Here is a 25,328-nt window from a genome sequence, read left to right as displayed (position 1 = left end):
ATGAGCTGTGCACCTGTGTATTAAACACTTCCTAATATACGAGTATATCATATTTAAAATCAGCACCATTTATCTGCTTTATTTTCAGGTCATTGACCACAGCTGTGAAATTTCATTTGAAAACTTACTACCCCTCCCTGTGAGCAGTTCATCCAACAAACAAAATGTCAAAGCCACAAGTGACCTCCTTGTCACTTGAAGCCGGTCATACTGACCTCAGTGGGAGTGATTTATCATGGAGAGAATTTGCACTTAGGAGAGTGGGGGAAGAGATGGATACACAGAGTGAGAGCAGGCAGATGAATCATGGGAAATGTAGTTTATCCACAGATCCACTGCATGCAAATAACAGTGATACAAGAATCAGCAAGTACAATAAAGAGAAGTCATCAATATCAAATTGGTTCTGACACCAGACACCCTCATTGCTGTTTTTCTGCATCTGATGCATAGAAAGCAAAGCAGGAAGCAGACAGCTATATTCTTTGTGTAGTGGCTGAACCAAGTTACTATAATTGACCACCTGTCACACAAGTGAATGTGAGCTTATTTGCAGTACCAGGTCTGGCCACTACACAGAGAACAGAGCTTTCTGAATTCTGTGAGTATGATCTACTGAGAACAGCTGATCAATGGGGCTGCTAGATGTCAGTCTCCACTAATCTGATATTGATGACCTATTCTTTAGGCATAAATATTTTTAGACTGAAATCCCCTTTAATACTCAGCACTTAGATTTAGTTACAGAGTAGACAGAATGGAGACACTAGTGGGGAGAAGTCAGTTATTTATGGTTTAGTGGAGGTCAGTGTACTCTATGTGTACTCTATATATATGCAGAGAGCATAGCATAACATAAGCCAAGGAAATAAACCACTGACATTAATAATTATAACTATGTAATATACTTTTGGACAGCAGGATGCGACTTAAGGGATGCAGCAGATGAGGTCACACTTGATGTTGAGGACAAGTCATGATTTTCAAGCGCTTGGTTTTCAGGATGGAATTTTCTTCTTAATGGTTTGGTGGGAGGTTGGTTAAGAAGAATATCCTTTTAGGAAGAAATACATAGGAGTGTAGTGTAAATATTAACATAAATCAATAATACATTTAGATACAGTGTAACCATTTTAGATATTGCATAAGTTATCAATATTTGATCACACTCAGCATCCCTACCAATCAGCTTATATCAGGACTGTACATTGTATGAAGCTGGAAGCTTCATACGATGTATAGCCACCGTGCCAGGTTACAGCAGCTCATTCAGGTAAATGGGACCTAAGATGCAGTACCCTGGTCCTGCCACTACACAGTGCATGGCGCAATCTGCTTCAGGACCTGTACAAAATAGTTCCAGCGGCTACTGATATCAGCTGATCTGGTGTCTGGTGCTGGACCTTCACTGTTCTGGAATTGATGTTATATCTCAGTCATTGTAACTATTTCTCTGCTCTTCATTTTCAAAATACTAGTTAGCTAACATATCTAAATATAAAATAATCTATATATTACATATTTACATATATAAAATAATCCATACCATAGATTTATATGTTAGATGCTCCAATAATATGTAAATTGTTGCTTATATTCAATCCAGAGCAACGTATGTTTGTTTTTATTAAAGATTCTTTAACATATAAAACTTTGTTGTCACCTCTTTGCATCTCAATAGTGTTAATGACTATTATTCTGCCATTTCACTAAACATCAGATAAACATCTGCAATGTCTCATTCATTAACAAGTATTGAAAATACATTATAGCCTAGATACAAGAAATAGCTTACGGCAAGACCTGTAGGAAGATATTTGACAAATCTGAATTATTTGTGAAATTCAATAGTGTGACCAATGAGTAGCATTTTCTCAGGCCAAGTGAGAACACTTCTGTCATATGCTTCATTATGAACAAAGTGATCAATGTCATGGAGAGCATCCCCAAGGAAAGTAGATCAAATGGCCGTGAACCCTTTGAAACTGAATACAGAAATATGTTCATGAACTCCTCTCTATCTAAATACATAGACAAAGGGTCCAGTCAGAAGATTTATTAAATTATTACTAAATTACTAAAATATTGAATCTCTCAGCTCTGCTGTAATATTTTCCTATAGAGCAGCATTGGTCTAGCACAGGGGTGCTCACACTTTTTCAGCATGTGAGCTACTTTATAAACATGCCAAGGGATAAGATCTACTACGCACTTCTTGTGGGCGGTGCCTGTGGGTGGGGCCAGGTCGGGGCCTGTGGGTGGGGCGGAGCGTAAGAGCAGGAGACAGCTCTCCGGTGTCTGCTTGTTCACAGCGCAGGCTGAGAATCATCTCTGGACACTGGCAGGCCGGGGCCTGGCACTTGTTCGCAGTCAGGACTGCTGCTGCCTGGCCTGCAAGTGTCTGGAGTGCTTGTTCACAGCACAGGCTGAGAGTCATCTCCGGACACTTGCAGACGGGGCCGCCGCAGCCCTGACTGCGAATGAGTGCAAGGCCCCGGCCTGCCAGTGTCCAGAGATGATTCTCAGCCTGCGCTGTGAACAAGCAGACACCAGGAATCCCTTGCTGCATCCGCGATCGACTCATACGTCCTTTGCGATCGACTGGTAGATCGCGATCGACGTATTGGGCACCCCTGGTCTAGCCACATATGAATCCAGTAACCCACTATGTATTACACACACTACATACATATCACATTATAATGACTGAAGGGTACCTATGAAGGTACTGTGGCTAGTAGTCATTGGGGCACAGGGCTAGTATTCATTACGCCGATGAGGTTACTTTGACTGGTAATAAGTGGCCGGTGCTCATGGGGAAAAACTATTGTTTGCACATATGGCCCAAGTTCAATGACTGAATGATGACGTAATTCACGTGAAATTCATCATGTATATAGGTCACTCTAAAACTCATTTTATGTTGGAATTCACATGGAAGTACATCAGCCTGGTCAGCAGCAGGATTGACACACTGTAAGAGTTCACAATTTCCTGCACTTGGATTTTATATTATACATACTCAAATCTGACAGTCAGCTTGGCTTGTCCCAAGCATAATGGAGTATCAGACTTGCTGAATAAGTAAATGTAAAACATCTGCATTTGGATACCTGCAGCGACCCTCTTTTCCTGCTTCCTTCTGAAACCTTTGTAATAAATAGGAGTAAAGTATAAAGTGTAAAGGATATCAGAGATAAATCTATGAGTGATGTATAACATGGCGACAGTAAGAAAGTCTGATTTACCTTTTTGGCAGGACTGCTTTCCTCTGTCTGTGGCAACATTTTATTAGTCTGTAATTCAATCTCTACTCCTCGTTCATTCTGTAAAATAGATAGTATTTACCTTAGGAGAAGAATGAAACAGTGGGGGATAGAAAAAATATTGATGTGCTGAATACTTTTGTTATACAACTGAAGTAGTGTATAGGAAAAAATCACATGGTTAAAAAATGCATGTGAATAGTGCATATAAATATATGAAACTTTGTGATATATCTTATTAAGGAGATCTGTTTCCTTTAGCAAGTATTAAGCTTTTCTCTGCTCCTTATCTTCAATCTGACTGCTTGTTTACATATGATTTGTCTTTGTATTCAGCCTCAAACACAAAGATCTATAGAAAGGGGAGGGGTGGGGTAGGAGGCTGCTAACAGCTGTTAGTTGACTTATTGCCTCATTCTGTGCACTAATAGGCTCTTATGTACAAGCCTAGCAGTATTAAAAGAGCACAGAGTAGCAGAGCGTGGCAGCAGCAATTATTTGAGTGTTTTTTTAGCAGCCTCCTTCTTCTCCCTCTCTTCTTCATAGACTAATATGTAGATTAGTAGCTCAGCCTGATAAGTAGAGAAAAAAATACTATTTGTTTAATAAGATATATTACAAAGTTTCTTATACTCACCTGCAGTATTCATTTATGAAAAGTTGTTTATAACTGGAGGAACGCTTTAAGAGTTTTAAGTTTTTCTGCACCAGTTCTATAAGTATCTGCCAAAAGGTCAAAGCGGCTCTATGTGTACCACGTGTAATGGGTGAAAGTGGAATTTATTCATCTTGGATAGTCTATTTCTGGAGACACATGATTTCCACGTTGATGTTGTTGTCTGATGTTAAAATGATCAATACATATGGATATGGCAATATGCATATATGTAAGTCTATGATTATTTATGTATGGAAAAATTTATAATAATTTATACTGAAAAAAATCCCTTTAATACAGCTGCCCCTTGAAGTTAATTAATGGGTTTTTGCCAGGAATTACTAATTGATGACCTGTCCCTAAGTTAGGTCATAAATAACACATTGCAAGGAGTCAGATAACTGAAGAGGCTGCAGAGGTCAGATGACCATTCACTCAATAAGGACATGTGACCAATGAACGTGGTTTCTGAAATTGAACAGCGCGCCACTGCAACCAGCTGATCCACAGGGGTTAGACTACCACGGATATTTCATTAATCAAGTACTTATTTATTATACTCGTATAGCATCAACATATTCTGCAGCGCTTTAAAGACATTGTCAGTCTTTGTCCCATAGATGACTCACAATCTAAATTCACTATCAGGATGCCTTTGGTGTGTGGGGAAAAAAGTAGAGTACCTGCGGAAAGCCCAAATATTGGCAAACATGCAATACTCCATGCAGGAAGCATCCACCTAAATCTTCCATGGAGGTCTATGTTCAATATGACTGTAAGCTAAGGTTTGTTCAATAAGGCCCATAGCCTTTATAGGCTTCCATGTCTTAAGTCAATTTGGAATCTGCTGTTTCTATGCCACTTCAGATGACCCATGGCCATTCAACTTAATCACACTAACCATGTTGATTTAGAAGATGAAAATGAAATGCACAACTGCAAAACTCCTCTGACAACAACTCTGTCAGTAGTTGGGTAGTGGGCCTTGAAACAACAGTCCAGACAGCAGGCGGTAAAGCAGAAGGAGCCGAGCAGACTGGTCTGATATGCAGATTTAGGAAAAAATATTCAGCATAACGTTTCATTTATTCATTTATATTAAGGCTATGTGATTTTGCCAGAAAATAAAAATCGAGATTTGTTTAAGTTTATGGTTGATTTTTTTTATGCATGTTCTGGGGGGGGGGGTTGTTAAAAGGTAAAAAAATATTTAAAAAATTAACAAGTTCATGGAGCTGGCAATGGAAGGAGTCAGATCTATTGGATGAATTCCTCTTGGTCCTATCATCCAGCTATTGACAAAAATTAAGAAATTACTGGTCATAGCTGGTGGCAAGTAGAGAAAGACTGCATGGTATATGTAATACTTACAAAAAAGGTTGGAGTTCAATAAACTAATATACACTGTACAGTATGAGGCACATACTCTCCATCTTGTGAAGAAGGCAGTTTCTGATTTAAAAGGGTTTTAAGAGCTGCCCAGTGAAAATTGACTGTGGGCAAGGATGGGCTTAAAACAGGGGTGGGCAATTAATTTTCCCATGGGGCCACATGAGAAATTGAAACGGTTCTAGAGGGCTATGCGTGCTGCAATAAATTTAGCTCCACCTACTTCTACTCTGACTCCACCCATTCTCAATCATTTTTCCATGTTCCCCACAGAGTATAAACCTCCTACGGTCACCCTAACATTATATACACCCACATTATAATATTCTCCTCCAAATGTCCCACAGTATTAAGTTCTCTCTCCTGGTGCCCCAGTGTAAACTAGCAGAAACAAGAGGGGGACATTAAACTGTGGCAGCTAGAGGGGGACATTAAACTGGGGGCAACGAGAGGCAGTCATGTCCCCCTCCAGCCCACCCCCACGGTTTAATATGCTCCTCCAAGTGCCCCAGTTTAATGTCCCCCTCCATCTGCCTTCAGTTTAACTGTCCCCTACATCTGCCGCCAGTCCCCCCCTCTTGCTCACACATGCTGACTCTTCTCTCTTCCTTATCTTCCATCAGTCACCATTGCCGGCAGCTTGCTGTTTCTGTGTAACAGCAACCACACTGTCCGATGTGGCTCTGCCCACTAACAAGTCTTTCCTAGTGAGCTAAAGGACCTGTGATGACGTCATCACAGGTCCTTTAGCCGACTTCCCATTCAGCATCTGCTTTTATCCTACAAGCTATGCGGGCCAGACAGATTCAGTCAGAGGGCTGTATGTGGTCCAGGGGCCGTACATTGCCCAGGTCTGGCTTAAAATTTAGCTAAAGTATCACTGTGGAACTTCTAGTATTATGTAAATAACCACTCACATTGACTACTAAGGTTCATTGATTGACTGCAGAGACCATGTAAGGGGCAATGTATGTCAACACTTGAGTGCTAAAACAGTAGACCAGTGTCAGAGGCTGTTTTTTAGTATTACTCCTCCTTGTCTACTGTGTGTGGTTCTGTCAGTGATCGACAACCCTCAAGTATGACAAAGCATACAGAAATAGCTACCAATCACTGATAGGACCACTCTCATGACTACATGTCTATTTCTAAGCCCAGAAAGTGCAGAATAGTATATTATAATCATATTCAATCTGCATATGAATAGAGATAAACTTTAAATATGTGGGAAAACAGTGTACATGTTGCACTTGAACATATTCCCAGCCTTAAAAGTATATGGATTAAATAGGTTATTGTACATAGTGTTTACTGAATACTCTGTATGCACACTGGTTACAAGTTAGGCCCGGTTTACATCTACGCATTGTTTTCCGTTCTGGAAAATTGGCTTGGAGACCCCCTGAATAGAAATCTAAGGAAACCCGCTGACCCATAGACTATAATGGGGTCCTTGTGGTTTCTGTTTGGTTTCTGCATGGTTGCTTGCAGGACTTTTCTCTCCACATTTTTCATGCAGAGAAGGGAGTGGAATGGCCAGAATGCAGATGTGAACCGAACTTTAATTTTATATATATATATATATATATATATATATACAGTCCTATGAAAAAGTTTGGGCACCCCTATTAATCTTAATCATTTTTAGTTCTAAATATTTTGGTATTTGTAACAGCCATTTCAGTTTGATATATCTAATAACTGATGGACACAGTAATATTTCAGGATTGAAATGAGGTTTATTGTACTAACAGAAAATGTGCAATATGCATTAAACCAAAATTTGACCGGTGCAAAAGTATGGGCACCTCAACAGAAAAGTGACATTAATATTTAGTACATCCTCCTTTTGCAAAGATAACAGCCTCTAGTCGCTTCCTGTAGCTTTTAATCAGTTCCTGGATCCTGGATGAAGGTATTTTGGACAAACAATTCAAGTTCAGTTAAGTTAGATGGTCGCCGAGCATGGACAGCCCGCTTCAAATCATCCCACAGATGTTCAATGATATTCAGGTCTGGGGACTGGGATGGCCATTCCAGAACATTGTAATTGTTCCTCTGCATGAATGCCTGAGGATTTGGAGCGGTGTTTTGGATCATTGTCTTGCTGAAATATCCATCCCCGGCGTAACTTCAACTTCGTCCCTGATTCTTGAACATTATTCTCAAGAATCTGCTGATACTGAGTGGAATCCATGCGACCCTCAACTTTAACAAGATTCCCGGTGCCGGCATTGGCCACACAGCCCCAAAGCATGATGGAACCTCCACCAAATTTTACAGTGGGTAGCAAGTGTTTTTCTTGGAATGCTGTTTCTTTTTGGACGCCATGCATAACGCCTTTTTTTATAACCAAACAACTCAATCTTTGTTTCCAAAATGAAGTTGGCTTCTCCAAATGTGCTTTTGCATATCTCAGGCAACTCTATTTGTGGCGTACATGCAGAAACGGCTTCTTTCTCATCACTCTTCCATACAGCTTCTATTTGTGCAAAGTGCGCTGTATTGCTGACCGATGCACAGTGACACTATCTGCAGCAAGATGATGCTGCAGCTCTTTGGAGGTGGTCTGTGGATTGTCCTTGACTGTTCTCACCATTCTTCTTCTCTGCCTTTCTGATATTTTTCTTGGCCTGCCACTTCTGGGCTTAACAAGAACTGTCCATGTGGTCTTCCATTTCCTTACTGTGATGTTGTTATAAGTATGTTCTGTATGTTCTGTTCTGCTTACTTATTCTGCTTTGTCTGCCTAGCAACAGTGAGGTAGTAAGGGAGGAGGAGCTGAGCTTAGGGGGAGGAGTTGTTAGACAGGGAGCCATGATGGAAGCATGGAATAAAGTGTTCTGATCTACAAGAGTAACCATCTCATAGTGGACTTATTCCAGAAGACCTCCATCCTCACTACAACACTACAATTGGCGACGAGGATTAAAAATAATCAGCTAAAGGTATTTCACTGCTACAGGAAACTGTTTACAAGACTGCAATCCTAGCACCAGCCATGGCCTGCTTACCCTCCTTTGCTGTATTTGATGTGCACCAGCCCCAAGCAAACTTAGCAGCATGCTGGAATAAATGGCTGAAACGCTTTGAGATATTCCTGCAAGCAATGAACATTACTGACAATGCAAGAAAGAAAGCCATGTTATTGCACTATGCAGGGGAGCAAGTCTATGATATCTTCACAACTCTGCCCAATACAGGGGAGGACAGTGACTATGAGTTATGCAAAGCAGCACTAACTAAGCATTTCTCTCCATACATAAATGCAGCTTTTGAAATTTTCAAGTTTAGACAGTCAAAACAGTCAGCAACAGAAACCATTGATGAATATCATGTCCGCTTAAGACAACTTGCAGCTTACTGTGAATTTGCAGATATAGACAAGGAAATTCTGATGCAAATCATACAAGGTTGTGTGTCCTCTAGGTTAAGGAGACAAGCACTCAGAGATCCCACCATGACTTTAGCAAAGCTACTGGACGTTGCACGTATTCATGATGCAGCAGAGAATCAAGCTAAACTTATAGAGAACACAGACTGTATACTAGAGCAGCCATCTTCTGTAGCAAAGCTCACTCAGAAGCCACATGTGCCTCACACACAGGCTGCAGCCTGCTACAACTGTGGAGGTCCTTATCCTCATCAGAAACCATGCCCAGCAAAGGGAGTAACTTGTCATAACTGTGGGAAACAAAATCACTTTGCAAAAGTCTGCAGATCAAAATCACAATCTTCTCTCTCTGCTAAACAAGTGATGCCACAGAAAGTCCAGGCAGTGCAGTCAGTGTCCCCTGCTGATGAGCCCTGCAGCACCTGCTTATTCTCAGTGACTGAGGGGTCTCACAATGTGCATGCAATGTCTAATCCCAAACAAGTCATCTTAATACATGGCAATCTGGTGGAGACACTGGTAGACACAGGGGCGTCTGTCAATGTTATTAGTCATGCCACTTATAGCCAGCTAAAGAACAAACCTGCTTTGCAATGTACTAACCTGCAGATATATCCTTATGGTTCAGCTACTGCATTACCCCTATGTGGTAAATTTCAGGCATTACTAACGGCTGAAGGGAAATCCATCACGGACACTTTCTATGTAGTGGAGTGTTCTGCAGACACTCTTCTTAGCTGCAGTAGTGCGGTATCTCTGGGCCTAGTGAAACTGGCAAACAGCGTAACACACTCCTCTGTCCAAGCTATTATGCAGAAATATCCTCAACTCTTTCAAGGCATAGGAAAGCTGAAAGACTTTCAAGTGAAATTACACATTGACCAGTCAGTCCAGCCGTCAGTTCAACCTCACAGGCGCATCCCATTCCATGTCCGCAAGCTAGTGGAGAAAGAGCTACAAGACCTTGAGACAGATGATGTTATTGAACGTGTGGAGGGCCCAACTCCCTGGGTCTCACCAATTGTTGTTGCGCCTAAACCTAAGCAGCCTGGTAAAATCAGGTTATGTGTGGATATGCGACATGCCAATCGAGCCATTCAAAGAGAAAGGCACATTACGCCTACCATTGATGATATTCTCACAGATCTAAATGGTGCAAAAGTATTCTCAAAAATTGATCTAAAATCTGGTTATCATCAGCTTGAATTGCATCCAGACTCCAGATATATCACAACTTTTAGCACTCATGTCGGTCTAAGGAGGTTCAAGAGGCTGAATTTTGGCATTTCATCGGCTGCAGAAATCTTTCAGAATGTTATCAGGCAGGTTCTTTCAGGAATACCTGGAGTCCTCAATGTTAGTGATGATATCCTTATCTTTGGCACAACCCAAGAGGAACATGACAATCACCTAGAACAAGTTTTTCAGAGACTGCAAACCTGCAATTTAACTGTTAATCCATCAAAATGCGAGTTCAACAAGACGTCATTGAATTTTTTTGGCTACATTTTTTCTGAAAATGGTGTTTCTGCAGACCCTGAGAAAGTAGCTGCCATAACCTCTGCTAGCCAGCCACAAAATGTCTCAGATGTTCGAAGTTTTCTTGGTCTGGTCACATACTGTGGACGATTCATACCTGATCTGGCTACTGTTTCTGAACCCCTACGACAACTCACTAAAAAGGATACTCCTTGGTCATGGACAGTTGAACATCAATCAGCTTTTGATACACTTAAGTCCAGTCTTTCTAGTGACACGGTCATGGCCTATTTTGACCCACTAAAGTCTACTGAGCTCACTGTGGATGCCAGTCCTGTAGGCCTTGGTGCAATTTTAACTCAGGTGTCTAAAACTGGCAGTATCTCTACAGTCTCCTATGCAAGCAAGGCTTTAACAGAAACGGAACAGCGCTATTCTCAAACTGAGAGGGAAGCTCTCGCAGTTGTATGGGGATGCCTTCATTTTCATCTTTACCTCTTTGGTCGTCCATTCACAGTGGTCAGTGATCATAAACCACTCATTCCAATCTTCAATAAACATTCATCAAAGCCACCCCCACGACTTGAACGCTGGCTACTCCGCCTGCAGAACTATCGCTTTCACTTGAGATATGAGGCAGGAGCTGGGAACCCTGCAGACTATTTTTCAAGACACCCTTCACCACAGTCTACCAAAGATGACTTGCCTGCCACTGTCTTAGCTGAGGAGCATGTAAATTTCATTGTTACACACTCTGTGCCAAGAGCAATGACCCTCGAAGAAATTAAACATGCGGTGGATTCTGATCCCCAACTTCAGTTGGTAATTGACACTGTTCGGTCTAAGAACTGGAACTCTTTTCTAGCTGAGACTCGTCTTCAACCGCAGGGCCAAACAGCATATTTGCAGGCCTTCTTTAATGCAAGACACTCTCTTTCTGTATCTGACTCAAACATACTACTACGTGACAACCGCCTGGTCATTCCTCAGAAACTTCAGAGTAGAGTGATCGATCTGGCCCATGAGGCTCATCAAGGTATAGTTAAAACAAAGCAATTACTTAGGGAGAAAGTATGGTTTCCTGGACTAGATAAACAAGTGGAAGCACTTATTGCCACATGTATACCTTGCCAAGCAACTACGGTGGACCATAGCCGAGCACCAGTACAAATGACACCTCTGCCAGACAATCCATGGACTGCTGTGAGTGTTGATTTCTGCACTTTGCCAGATCATTCCTATTTACTGGTTGTCATAGATGATTTTTCTAGGTTTCCAGTCATTGAACCCGTTTCCACCACCTCTGCAAGAGCTGTCATACCAAAACTGGACAAAATCTTTTCTGCATATGGCATACCTGAAACAGTGAAGACTGACAATGGGCCACCTTTCAATAGTGCAGATTTTCAGTCTTTTGCAACTTATCTTGGTTTTAACCACAGAAAAATAACTCCTTACTGGCCCCAAGCCAATGGTGAAGTGGAGCGCTTCATGCAATCAATCAACAAAACTCTTCGGATTGCTACCATGGAACACAAGGATTTGCAGCAAGAATTGTACAGGTTCCTTAGACAGTACAGAGCCACCCCACACTCTACTACAGGAACTCCGCCAGCGACTGCACTTTTCGGCAGGCCTTTGCGCATTAAGCTTCCAAACATCCCAGTAGTTCACTTCCAGACTCCATTGGTCCTCAATGATTCCCTTGCCAAAGGCAGGATGAAAAGATATGCAGATAAGAGAAGTTGTCGCTTCAAACAGCTGGATGTGGGAGACTGGGTCCTTGTTAAAAGGCTGAGACCCAGTGACAAGTTATCATCCCCTTATCATCCAGAACCCTTTCAAGTCACACACGTCAAAGGTACCATGGTTACTGCTCAACGCCAGGGTCATCAAGTGACACGAAATATCTCCCATTTTAAAAAGCTTCGTGACTACAATCCAGGAGCAAGTGCAGAGGAGACAGATGATGAGGAAGTTTCACCAGGTACAACTGGTTCAGCAACACCAACAAGAGACACCTCCGAAAATTCACAGACTGTTTCTAATAACGAGATGTCTCAACGCTACCCGACAAGGATAAATCGAAGGCCACCAACGCACCTCAGGGACTATGTTCTGCAGTAAAATTTTCTTTTCAGTTCGGACCTTTTATTTATTGTCCATTCATAATGTTTGCATTTTATTTTATTTTTTTTTATAAGAAGGGGAGAGATGTGATGTTGTTATAAGTATGTTCTGTATGTTCTGTTCTGCTTACTTATTCTGCTTTGTCTGCCTAGCAACAGTGAGGTAGTAAGGGAGGAGGAGCTGAGCTTAGGGGGAGGAGTTGTTAGACAGGGAGCCATGATGGAAGCATGGAATAAAGTGTTCTGATCTACAAGAGTAACCATCTCATAGTGGACTTATTCCAGAAGACCTCCATCCTCACTACAACACTACACTTACTATGTTCCTCACAGTGGAAACTGACAGGTTAAATCTCTGAGACAACGTTTTGTATCCTTCCCCTGAACAACTATGTTGAACAATCTTTGTTTTCAGATCATTTGAGAGCGGGCTGTCCATGTTCGGCGACCATCAAACTTAACTGAACTTGAATTGTTTTGTAGAAAGAAATGGTCCAAAATACCTTCATCCAGGATCCAGGAACTGATTAAAAGCTACAGGAAGCGACTAGAGGCTGTTATCTTTGCAAAAGGAGGATGTACTAAATATTAATGTCACTTTTCTGTTGAGGTGCCCATATTTTTGCACCGGTCAAATTTTGGTTTAATGCATATTGCGCATTTTCTGTTAGTACAATAAACCTCATTTCAATCCTGAAATATTAATGTATCCATCAGTTATTAGATATATCAAACTGAAATGGCTGCTGCAAACACCAAAATATTTAGAACTAAAAATGATTAAGATTAATAGGGGTGCCCAAACTTTTTCATAGGACTGTATATATAGTGAATATATAGTGAATATATAGTCATATAGCAAACACAGCATGAGTGTGACTACTTGTTTCAATAAGCTTTACTTATACAACCTGGAGATGCATGCGTTTTAGATGTCCTTCAAGTGCCACCTAGTGGAATATTTTGTTATTTTGTTTGTTGATTAAAATACAGTATGAATATATATTGATCAAAGAAAATTTGCCAAAATTCTTACATTTTTAAGACAATATAAATAACCATAGTGAATAATAGTTTTGATAAATATTTCCAATATATCAAACCATTTTATAATTAAGAAGACATATGTGCTCAACGTGGCAAGTTTATGAAGATTGGCATTTTAAATGGCAGTCTTCATATCCCCCTGCACCAGTGGAGGGTGCACAAGACTCCTCATAAATCGGGCACACCCCTTGCTGGGCCATGTGTCTGCACTGCCATAAATGATCATATTGCTGGCTGCCAGTGACTGAACAATTATACTATATAATCACGTGATCATCAGTAGATGCATGCAAGCAGGGTTTTGGCCACATACAGCTGCCATACCATGATTGTATCGTATCCAGGTATCAGACAGAGACACATAATGGATTAGTCTATGTAGTCCGGGTGCTTTCACTGCACAACACTTGCCAATGCGTTCGGCAGTCTGTTTGGGGGGGGTCCCATGCCGACTCCCCGAACAGATTACCGACGCAGATGTGAACGAGGCCTAAGGGCTAATAAATCCAGTTGTCAGATTGAGTCCTTTTGTCAATATCTGAATTTTCTCATCGACATGAATTAACAATTTTTTCTCTCTCTCTGTCATTCTTGAGGGATACTTTTAATAGATCTTATCTGGAAATTTTGTAAATATGAAATAAGAATAAAGTAAAAACATGAAATATTACGCGCTAGAGTTTCCATACCTGATCTTGTGACTTGAAATCTGCAAATGTTGGCTGTGGAATTTGCATCTTTTGATCGGTGTTAGTACTGGGATAAGAAAGCTGCCAAGACACATAGAATAATATATAAGGTACAATCACAGTACATAATGTCTTCATCATATGCCTCCTCCTAAATTTGCAGGTCCTTGTTTTACATAGAGAAGTACATAGAAATCATTGGGCCTCATAGCAAAAGTCAGAATTGCCCCCTAGTAAAAAGACAGTGCAATAGAAAGTGTTGTAGAAATAATGTATTTGCTCTTGATAGTAAATGCGTTCGAATAATAAAAGAAAAAATAAGGTAGTAACCCATTTAGATAAATTTCTCTCCACAGCCTTCCTTATTTCACTACATTCAGACCTACAGCTGCCTTTTAATTTAAGGGTTAATGATATCTTGACAGGGAAGTGGGGTATGTCTGACAAACATGTATCCTGAATCTCAACAAACAGATCGGGGGAAGGATTTATGCTACGTGGACTGCCAGACATCTTATGACATCAAAGTGTTATGAGAGAGACCTGAGGGCCCCCTCCTTGCATGGGCCCCAAAATTACTATCCAGTCACTATCATTGTCCAGAGTTGTATGACTACTCTATCTGCACTGAGCCAAGTCAAAACGAGTACAAATATCTCTTCTCTTGTGATCATTCGTTACAATGTATCAGAAAAATCTATCAGTCTGTTTAATTCTCAGAATCGCCGCACACAAGTGTAGTGAATCTCAGTGTTAGACCTTATATTGCCATATTACAGCTCTGCTCTTCAAAGTGCTTATAGGACTTTTATTTTATTGAGTGGTTCTGTGTAAAATCAGAGGATGCTCTATCAGATACCATATGCATTGCATCTAGGAAACAATAGCTCCATTCATACAGCACCTGTCTGCCTGTACAGAGGTCATAAGACTTCTTAGTATGGCGTCATGCAATTCATTCCTGAAAAATCCCTGCAATGGAAGATAAATTTGTACCACCACCTAGGTGACGTTTCTACGGTGTTTTTATATACATGTGGCTAAACTACAAACTTTGTATATTCGCTGAAAGTAAGCAGAGTGAATGACAGCAAGCAGAAATCTAGAAAACCTTGAGGAATTGATACAGAAAGTATATAGGAAAATTGTATAACTTATTATACAGACAGTAACATTTCTCTCTCAATATTTGTCTGAAAGTGGCCAACCCCTTTTACATGCAGAAAGGAAGATGATTCAACTGAAGGCAACAGAAGAAAAATCCCATTATTAGCAATAATAGCAATAAGAGAAATGGCTCTGTTTTCCTTTTAAAAACTAAGGCATGAAATGACATAAAGTAGAATAAACACTATTGTGTACCCAATTTTATGTCTAACAGAATCCGGCATACTACCTGTGATACACATGGTCTTGGAGGTAGTGCAGGTGGTGGCTGTATCCATCCAGCTCGAGGAGCTACATAAACCAGAGAAAACCAGATAGTCATACAATATCTTCAGGGATCAGATACAATCAATTGAAAGCTACCTTTATGTAATGTTGAAGCAATGTATATTATGTGGCTCTAACTTGTTTTATAACTAGATTAAAATGACAGGCACTCTGTTTGTTGCTGGACGGTATTGTGTTTGATGAAGCGTGCCACTATTTTTGTTTGTCAAGTTCATACGGATGAAAACCATGTACTTCCTATGTATGCTAATGGAGACATACTGTTCAGAGATACATGGAAGTCAATGACCACCATGTTATGACTCTAAAGACCTAATACAATCAATTATTTGATTAATATGAACATATAAATGATTTCCTGCTGCTATTAGGTTGTATGAAAGAAGGGTTAAAGGGAACCTGTCACCATGGAAATTGCCATGTGTTATCTTGTGAAAATGCAGCGTTTTGGCTGCGGAGGAAACACTGCCAATAACGCTGAGTTTTACAGTACCTGCAAAGTGGATGGGATTGTGGCTAATCCCATCCACAGCTTGCAAACAAAATCTTCAGCGTAAAAGCTGCGTTTTCAAAAATGCCTGTGTTTTTGAAAGTTGTGGCATGTCAATTATACCTGCGGAAACGCTAGCAAGGAAAACTCTGAAGATGTAATGAAAAATGCTGTGGAAAAAAATGTTTTTAATGTATTTTGCTACATGAGGCCTTAGCCTTAGATCAGGGGTGCCCAATACGTCGATCGCGATCTACTGGTCAATCGCAAAGGACGTATGGGTCGATTGCGGGATGCAGCTAGGGATCCCCGGTGTCTGCTTGTTCACAGTGCAGGCTGAGGGTTATCTCCGGACACTGGCAGGCGGGGCTGCTACAGCCCCAGCTTGCCAGTGTCCAGAGATAACTCTCAGCCTGCGCTGTGAACAAGCAGACACCGGGGATCCCTGGGCGGCCACAGAACGCCGCTGTCTCCTGCTCTCACGCTCCGCCCGACCCCGCCCACAAGCCCGGCCCCACCCACATGTCTGGCCCCGCCCCGAACACAGGCCCGTGGGTAGTAGATCTTTTGCCTTGGTCAGTTTATAAAGTAGCTCACATGCTGAAAAAGTGTGAGCACCCCTGCTTTAGATCATTCACCACTGTTTTGAAAAGTGGGTGGGGAGATGCGTGAAGTTTGTCTGTCTAACTGTCTGTACATCAGATTTTTCAGATGCAACTAATAAAAGTTGTAAAATTGTTGCAGTTTCAGGGCATTGGTATAGATGATGAAGTAAGATCTCCGGACAGAAGTGTTATACTTACAGATACTCCACATTTATCAAACACAGTTAGAAACTGGATAAATTTGGAGCAAATTATGGAAACACACACTCCAGCAAAACTGATATTAAAAAATCCACTCATCATAAATTCCCTCCAAAGAACTAATTCTGATTTCTAGAAAAAGGAAGGATCAGATCATATACGATAATAGGGTCATCTAAGGCCTGGGCCGCATGTGGCGAAAACGCAACAGTTTGGCCACAGCGTTTTACAGTCCTTAGAAAGTGTATAGCAAATCCCTTCCACACATTGAAGAAAAAAATACCCGCAGCAGAAATGCTACGAATGTAGTACCATAAGCTCCATGCAGATGGTGCCCTGATCACTTCACACCCAAGGAAATGCACCGTCAATAGCTTCAACACAAAATAATATACCCACATTACATACAGCATAAAAAATATATTGTTCGAAATGAAAACTCCATAATGGCTAAAGAGAAGACTGAATAACAATTCGGTTAGTGACACGTGAAAGACTCTCATACAATTCCTACTACCAGGATTATGTTAAATCGTCGGTTCCTTTGGCATAAGGCTTTTTTATTTCTGTGTATGTGCACTGTATAATGTAGATCTCGGTTTCCACACAACCCTTTGTAATTACGTTAATTGAAGGTGAATTACAGCTAACTACAGATTTCTACAGAGTAAATTACAGCCTAATCTTGTCTGGCTGCCTGATATAAGAATTTATCACTGCAGTTCGCTGTAATCACAGCTCAATCTGCAGAGGAAAAGATCTGCTTAAATGGTTACACTCTCTTAGGAAACAACCGTATGGCGCGGCCAAAACGCGGTTCAGATGCCGCCCAAAACTGGGTGCCGCAGTACTCCATTCATTTATTACAAACTGCTTGTTTTTTCAGTGTTTCTAGTTAATGGCTGTGTGTTACCCTATAAAACACTTTCATATCATCTTGAAACATTTTAGCACTCTATACAATCAGTTTGCAATGAATTATTATGGAATATTGTGGTCACTGTCATGGTCATCTACCTTTTGTCTGCACCATAATCAAGTCATTGCCCTGTCATGTGATTGTGTTCTTAGGATTTTCCAAGCTAAATAATTAATGTCCTATCCTTAAATCAGCAGGGGTCCATTGGCGTGAGGGATGTGGTCTCTTCAGTTCTTACCAAGCACGACCCCACACACTCGTTGTACTTAGTACTGCAGCTCAGCCCATTCACTTAACTGAATGTGACACAATAATGTGACATCATATGCTCCGTGAAGTGGAACCGGCACTCAGGATCACTGCTGCCACTTCAAACAGCTGAGACATTGTGATCCCAGATGTCACACCTCCATGAACCTTAAACTGATGACCAACCCTACGGATAGGTCATGAACGTAAAAGTCCTGGAAAACCCCTTTAATGCATTGCACCTCTTTGAACATATAAAGTGGCACATACACATTAAAAGGAGTCATGAAAGGAGTAATATAAAGATTGTCAGGGGGGTTGTGAACCATCAGCAGGAATTAAGCTGGACAACGCTGCTCTGCAGTCCAATACAGCGGCTGATAAAGGGGCCACAGAGGAGCATTATACTGTGGGGGGTGGGGGAGCAGTGGAGCATTATACTGTGTGGGGCCACCGTGGAACACTATACGGTGTAGATACGATATGGAGCATTATACTGTGGGGGGGGGGGACAGGGACAGTGGAGCATTATACTGTGTGGGGCCACCATGGCGCACTATACGGTGTAGAGACACTATGGATCATTATACTGTGGGGGAGGTGGCACAGTGGAGCATTATACTGTGGAGGGCACAGTGGAGCATTATACTGTGTGGGGCCACCGTGGAGCACTATACGGTGTAGATACACTATGGAGCATTATACTGTGGGGGGGGGGGGGGCACAGTGGAGCATTATACTGTGGGGGGCCACCGTGGAGCACTATACGGTGTAGATACACTATGGAGCATTATACTGTGGGGGGGGGCACAGTGGAGCATTATACTGTGGGGGGCCACCGTGGAGCACTATACGGTGTAGATACACTATGGAGCATTATACTGTGGGGGGGGGGGCACAGTGGAGCATTATACTGTGGGGGGCCACCGTGGAGCACTATACGGTGTAGAGACACTGTGGAACTTTATATAGTGTGGGGCCTTATACTGTGTGGATAGCTCTGGGGAACATTATATATACTGTATGTGTGCCACAGGAGAAGAAATTGTGAGAGACATCAGGGAAGAGGCAGGGCCATAAGTTTTGTCAGTATGGAGCCCCAAAATTTGTCATGGTAGAACAGAATAAAAGGCAGAGTACAGTGTTGAAATACACAATAGAAGGAAGATTACAGCAGAATAAGAGGCAACATACAGTCCTATGAAAAAGTTTGGGCACCCCTATTAATCTTAATCATTTTTAGTTCTAAATATTTTGGTGTTTATAACAGCCATTTCAGTTTGATATATCTAATAACTGACGGACACAGTAATATTTCAGGATTGAAATGAGGTTTATTGTACTAACAGAAAATGTGCAATATGCATTAAACCAAAATTTGACCGGTGCAAAAGTATGGGCACCTCAACAGAAAAGTGACATTAATATTTAGTAGATCCTCCTTTTGCAAAGATAACAGCCTCTAGTCGCTTCCTGTAGCTTTTAATCAGTTCCTGGATCCTGGATAAAGGTATTTTGGACAAACAATTCAAGTTCAGTTAAGTTAGATGGTCGCCGAGCATGGACAGCCCGCTTCAAATCATCCCACAGATGTTCAATGATATTCAGGTCTGGGGACTGGGATGGCCATTCCAGAACATTGTAATTGTTCCTCTGCATGAATGCCTGAGGATTTGGAGCGGTGTTTTGGATCATTGTCTTGCTGAAATATCCATCCCCGGCGTAACTTCAACTTCGTCACTGATTCTTGAACATTATTCTCAAGAATCTGCTGATACTGAGTGGAATCCATGCGACTCTCAACTTTAACAAGATTCCCGATGCCGGCATTGGCCACACAGCCCCAAAGCATGATGGAACCTCCACCAAATTTTACAGTGGGTAGCATGTGTTTTTCTTGGAATGCTGTTTCTTTTTGGACGCCATGCATAACGCCTTTTTTTTTATAACCAAACAACTCAATTTTTGTTTCCAAAATGAAGCTGCCTTGTCCAAATGTGCTTTTTTATACCTCAGGCAACTCTATTTGTGGCGTACGTGCAGAAACGGCTTCTTTCTCATCACTCTCCCATACAGCTTCTATTTGTGCAAAGTGCGCTGTATAGTTGACCGATGCACAGTGACACCATCTGCAGCAAGATGATGCTGCAGCTCTTTGGAGGTGGTCTGTGGATTGTCCTTGACTGTTCTCACCATTCTTCTTCTCTGCCTTTCTGATATTTTTCTTGGCCTGCCACTTCTGGGCTTAACAAGAACTGTCCCTGTGGTCTTCCATTTCCTTACTATGTTCCTCACAGTGGAAACTGACAGGTTAAATCTCTGAGACAACTTTTTGTATCCTTCCCCTGAACAACTATGTTGAACAATCTTTGTTTTCAGATCATTTGAGAGTTGTTTTGAGTAGCCCATGATGCCACTCTTCAGAGGAGATTCAAATAGGAGATCAACTTACAATTGGCCACCTTAAATACCTTTTCTTATGATTGGATACATCTGGCTATGAAGTTCAAAGCTCACTGAGGTTACAAAACCAATTTTGTGCTTCAGTAAGTCAGTAAAAAGTAGTTAGGGGAATTCAAATCAATAAAATGATAAGGGTGCCCATACTTTTGCACCGGTCAAATTTTGGTTTAATGCATATTGCACATTTTCTGTTAGTACAATAAACCTCATTTCAATCCTGAAATATTACTGTGTCCATCAGTTATTAGATATATCAAACTGAAATGGCTGTTGCAAACACCAAAATATTTAGAACAAAAAATGATTAAGATTAATAGGGGTGCCCAAACTTTTTCATAGGACTGTATAGGTAGGGATATTTATTTTTGAAATGTGACTAAGTACAGTAGAGAGGACCCCCAGCAAAACTATCGCTCAGAAGTGAATCCGGCATTCAGAAAGTTTAGGAATCACTGTGTAGAAACAAAACACCTTCTGAAGTGTACAGTCCTATGAAAAAGTTTGGGCACCCCTATTAATCTTAACCATTTTTAGTTCTAAATATTTTGGTGTTTGCAACAGCCATTTCAGTTTGATATATCTAATAACTGATGGAGACAGTAATATTTCAGGATTGAAATGAGGTTTATTGTACTAACAGAAAATGTGCAATATGCAATAAACCAAAATTTGACCGGTGCAAAAAGTATGGGCACCTCAACAGAAAAGTGACATTAATATTTAGTAGATCCTCCTTTTGCAAAGATAACAGCATCTAGTCGCTTCCTGTAGCTTTTAATCAGTTCCTGGATCCTGGATGAAGGGATTTTGGACCATTCCTCTTTACAAAACAATTCAAGTTCAGTTAAGTTTGGTGACTAGAGGCAAAAGGAGGATCTACTAAATATTAATGTCACTTTTCTGTTGAGGTGCCCATACTTTTTGTACCGGTCAAATTTTGGTTTATTGCATATTGCACATTTTCTGTTAGTACAATAAACCTCATTTCAATCCTGAAATATTACTGTGTCCATCAGTTATTAGATATAGCAAACTATTGGCCACAATAGGGAGTGTCAGTAGAAAGAAAGATTGAGCGATTTAATTTAAACAGAAAGGAACAGGATGTAATAGTGAAAAATAATATACAAACATCGACAAGTAGCTTCAGTGTTTGATATGGTCAGCAAAGTCTCACTATGTTATGCTGCTATATCAAGCATCAGTTTTGCCTACATATTTATGTATTTGTCCAATTTCCCTAATTCTATAACACATTTAACTGTGTCTATAATAAATAATGTAATAACATTTACATACAAAAAAAAATACTAAAACCTGGAGAATGATGCTGGATGATTCTATTCAGGTCCAAGGAAGAAGCTCTTGAATGTGTTTTCTGTGGTCTTGGAGGTGGAGTTGGAGGCTCTTCAACTTTCTTCATGGTCTCCTCAGTAGAAGTGCTAGAGTAAGACCTGAGTAATAAAGTGACATCAGTCAGCTTTAAAGACTATATCTGGAATGAGCCCAAATACAAGTACATAAGGGCTCTCTTCCAAATGCTCTGCAAAATGTATTATTCTGTTTGGTTAGCAAAATATACAGTATAATCCTATAGAGGATATCAAGCAGCATGATAGGTGGAAGAGGAATACCAGATTTAGAATTTATCGACAAACAGAGAAAGTGCTTGTGATAAAATCAAGAGAAGACCTAGCTTAATGGCTCTCAATTAACCTACAAACTTGCAGTACCCCGAGGAAATATGGGTTTAATCTGAATCCCACTATCGCTTTTTGTAAGTGAAACCAAAGAGTTGGTCCAGAGGTAGAGATGAACAACTTCATTGCAAACCTCTGAAAAGTTTTGTATTCCAGCGAATTAAAACCTTTTGGGATTCGTCCCGCATGAATCACTAAAAATGTCAGCCTTGCTCAATTTGGCAGCACATATACTAAAATTGGAATGACACAGAAACGATTAGCAAGACTGCATAAGGATGACACACAACTTTATAAAGCTTTCCATTTTTTTTTTCTTTTTTGAGAAGCGGTGTTGGTCAGATATTTCCACCATAGGCCTGATCACTATGATCTATCACCTGCTATCCTCTCCGGAGGGTCGGACACCCCCAGTGCATTAGTATATGATACACTGGAAAGAGGCCTTGGGACGGCGAATTTCCCCTGCTCAATGGCAGATTATTTGGTCAGGTGCAGCTCCACATGTGTGATGCATTAGTATCATAAGCCCACATTCCTACATTCCCTGAATTCCATGATCCCCTCTTTCTACTGGAGATTTAACTCTGCTGTGGGCATGTTCTACCCCATATTTTGGGATTGTCCATTGATACAAGGTTTCTGGAAGGGGGTTAAAGTCATCACTATTAATCTCTTCCTACAGGAAATTCACCTAGATCCTCTCATCCATGGCCAAAACCCTCATAGCTCTTCGATGGAAATCTACCACCTCCCTCCAGCAGTGATCTCCTTGCTTGTGTCAAGGACGTCTGTAATTTGGAATGTTTGACGGCTAGGTTGCAGCCTTCAATTCAATTTGGTCTCTGTGGAACACCTACTCTGCCCTGCAAGGTTTCTGATCTCACCTCCCTTCCCTGTTTACCTGAACACTTTTCCCTTTGTGCTTCTTTCCTTGTCCTCACGTCACATTTATTATGCACTCCGCTTTCATAATCTTTTATTGCACTGACATTTATTGTGACCTGTTTTGTGCCACTGTTTTATTTGTTCTACTGTAAAACTCAATAAAAACTATATTAGAAAAAAAACCTGAAAAAGAAGAATCACATGCCTTCAGACAGTGCATTTCCCCATAATGCCTTGCAAGCAGTCCTCCATCTTGCACAGGCAAACATGAAGGACTATAAGTGTGAGTTATTGACCCACAAGTGCTTGAGATATAGCCATTATAAGGCTAAGGCCCCAAAACGATGCGGAAAAGACCGCAGGGGAAACATATTGTGGTTTTTTTGCAGCGTTTTACACAGAAAGTCCGCAGTTTTTTTGAGGTGGAATTTTTTCTGCAATGTTTGGGTGGGATTAGCCAAAATCCCATCCACTTTGCAGGTACCGTAAAACAACACGGCAACGTGGGGTCCCAGCCTAAGACAAGCTACCCAGGAAATACAGAAATATCAGAATGAAAACGAGTAGATAAAATGATAGTTAAACATAGAATACAGATAGATAGTGGATTAATAACAGTTACTTTGTTTCATAGTGAGGAGAATAAAATAGATAGATAGACATACTATACATTAATATATAGTTTACAGAGAGAGATCAGTCAGTGTCAGTGTGTTTAGTTAGGAAAGTCTAGACAGCCACTGCAGTGAGCGCTGCTGCTTCCATATGCTTCTTCACTACACTACACTACAATCCCTTTAAGAATATTTTCCTTAACATGTTGTGTCATATGTCTAAGGCCTGGTTCACACTTGCGTTCAGTATTCCATTCGGGGAGTCCACTTGGGTACCCCCCAAATAGAATGCCGAATGCATTAAAAAGCGGTTAGCTAAGAAACCACATGGACCCCATAGACTATAATGAGATCCGTGAGTTTTGCACATGGTGTCCACACAAATCATCCAGAGAGAAAAGTGCTGCTTATGTAGCCCTATTAATTCAAAGGAAGACAAAGTAACCATGAGGCACAATCCAGTCTGACACAAATCCTTCCAAACCTAACATGGCATTCAGACTGGGTCAACATTCAAATAAGAAATCTATGTTATACTGCTCTTTATTTTGGGGATTCATTGATTTTTGTAAATCCAGTGATCTTACCTAGATCTTGGCCTTGTCTTGTGTGTATATGGTTCTTGGTGAACAACTGAAAAAAAAAATGACTTTAGGTTAAAAATTATTTCAGATCAGGCCATTCATTCTGGATTTTATTTCCTAAACCAAAAATAGCAGGAAATCCAGATATTGTAAATTATGCAAAACTCTTCTCACATCTCTATAGGATTTCCATTTTTATGTTATGATGGATTCTTTATTTGATGGACACAAACAGATCCAGATTAACCCCAATAATCATAAAGGGGATTCATTGGATACCGTTATCATGTCCATCTTTTCCTGTGATTTTTGATGGAATCTGAAATAGAGACTCCGAATGGAACCTTCAACACAGTTGTGAACGTAACCCTATTGATTGAATACATGGAGAACCATATATGCAAACTGGAAATATTTTCAGATGTCGATGGATGTGTTTTAGAAGAGAGTTTGTAGGCAAAAAAATCACAGCAATATGGCTATGAGGCGCTATAACTGCCAATATAAACAATGCACTAAGGTTCGTAAGCGCAAAATATGCTTCATCCATTGCACCCTTGCAGAAAGGAATCCCGATCTGTCAAAATGATCTGCCCTAAAACAATTGGAATGAGGGAAAACCTTTCTTTTTCAAAATACACATTTGTTCACTACTGGTAAAACCAAACAATCTGTACTATGTGAACAAAGCCGTACTGTGACCAGTATATAGGAAAATGTTATGTATTACTATATATGTCTCTAAAAACATATATAACAACCAGAACAGTTTTACTTCAGATTACCGATTTTGAAGGACTGGAACTTTTTCGTCTCAATGGGTCCAAGATGAATTGCTGTGCTGTCTTTTAAAACTAGAGTTAAAAATATAAAAAATAAATTATTTATATATGAAGGAAATCTACACTGTCTGACAGATATTCATAAGACTCCATGACACGATAAGCACATTTGTATGATCACATATTCTGCATTATCACGGCATTCCATGTCTAATCCTGCTAGCGTTTCAGCATTTGGTATAGGCAGGAACCTATATATTACTCTCATTAAATGTACTGAGATCTAGGTTAGAGTAAATGTCTCCATACATAGCTGATTCGCTTTTT

The 25,328-nt window shown here is 40.6% G+C and overlaps 1 protein-coding gene and 1 non-coding gene across 4 annotated transcripts in view; one reads left to right on the top strand and one right to left on the bottom strand.

Moving 5' to 3' along the window:
* The window catches only part of REPS2 (RALBP1 associated Eps domain containing 2), a 113,775-nt gene that overhangs the window by 6,967 nt on the left and 81,480 nt on the right, over positions 1–25,328 (bottom strand). For all 3 annotated transcript variants that reach the window (XM_075264819.1, XM_075264820.1, XM_075264821.1), the window contains 7 exons: positions 25,005–25,073; positions 24,223–24,268; positions 21,751–21,887; positions 15,448–15,509; positions 14,052–14,132; positions 3,249–3,326; positions 909–1,054 (listed from right to left, as the gene is read on the bottom strand). In XM_075264819.1, the coding sequence (XP_075120920.1) occupies positions 909–1,054; positions 3,249–3,326; positions 14,052–14,132; positions 15,448–15,509; positions 21,751–21,887; positions 24,223–24,268; positions 25,005–25,073 (619 nt within the window). The remainder of the gene's footprint in view (positions 1–908; positions 1,055–3,248; positions 3,327–14,051; positions 14,133–15,447; positions 15,510–21,750; positions 21,888–24,222; positions 24,269–25,004; positions 25,074–25,328) is intronic.
* LOC142196366 (U6 spliceosomal RNA) lies at positions 22,343–22,446 on the top strand. The gene has a single exon (XR_012715205.1). It is a non-coding gene; the product is annotated as a U6 spliceosomal RNA (small nuclear RNA).

The sequence above is a fragment of the Leptodactylus fuscus genome, chromosome 2 (genome assembly GCF_031893055.1).
Source record: "Leptodactylus fuscus isolate aLepFus1 chromosome 2, aLepFus1.hap2, whole genome shotgun sequence".
In the NCBI taxonomy this organism is placed as follows: domain Eukaryota; kingdom Metazoa; phylum Chordata; class Amphibia; order Anura; family Leptodactylidae; genus Leptodactylus; species Leptodactylus fuscus.
The sequence above is the reverse complement of the archived record's forward strand: the minus strand, read 5'-3'. Positions and strand labels throughout refer to the sequence as shown.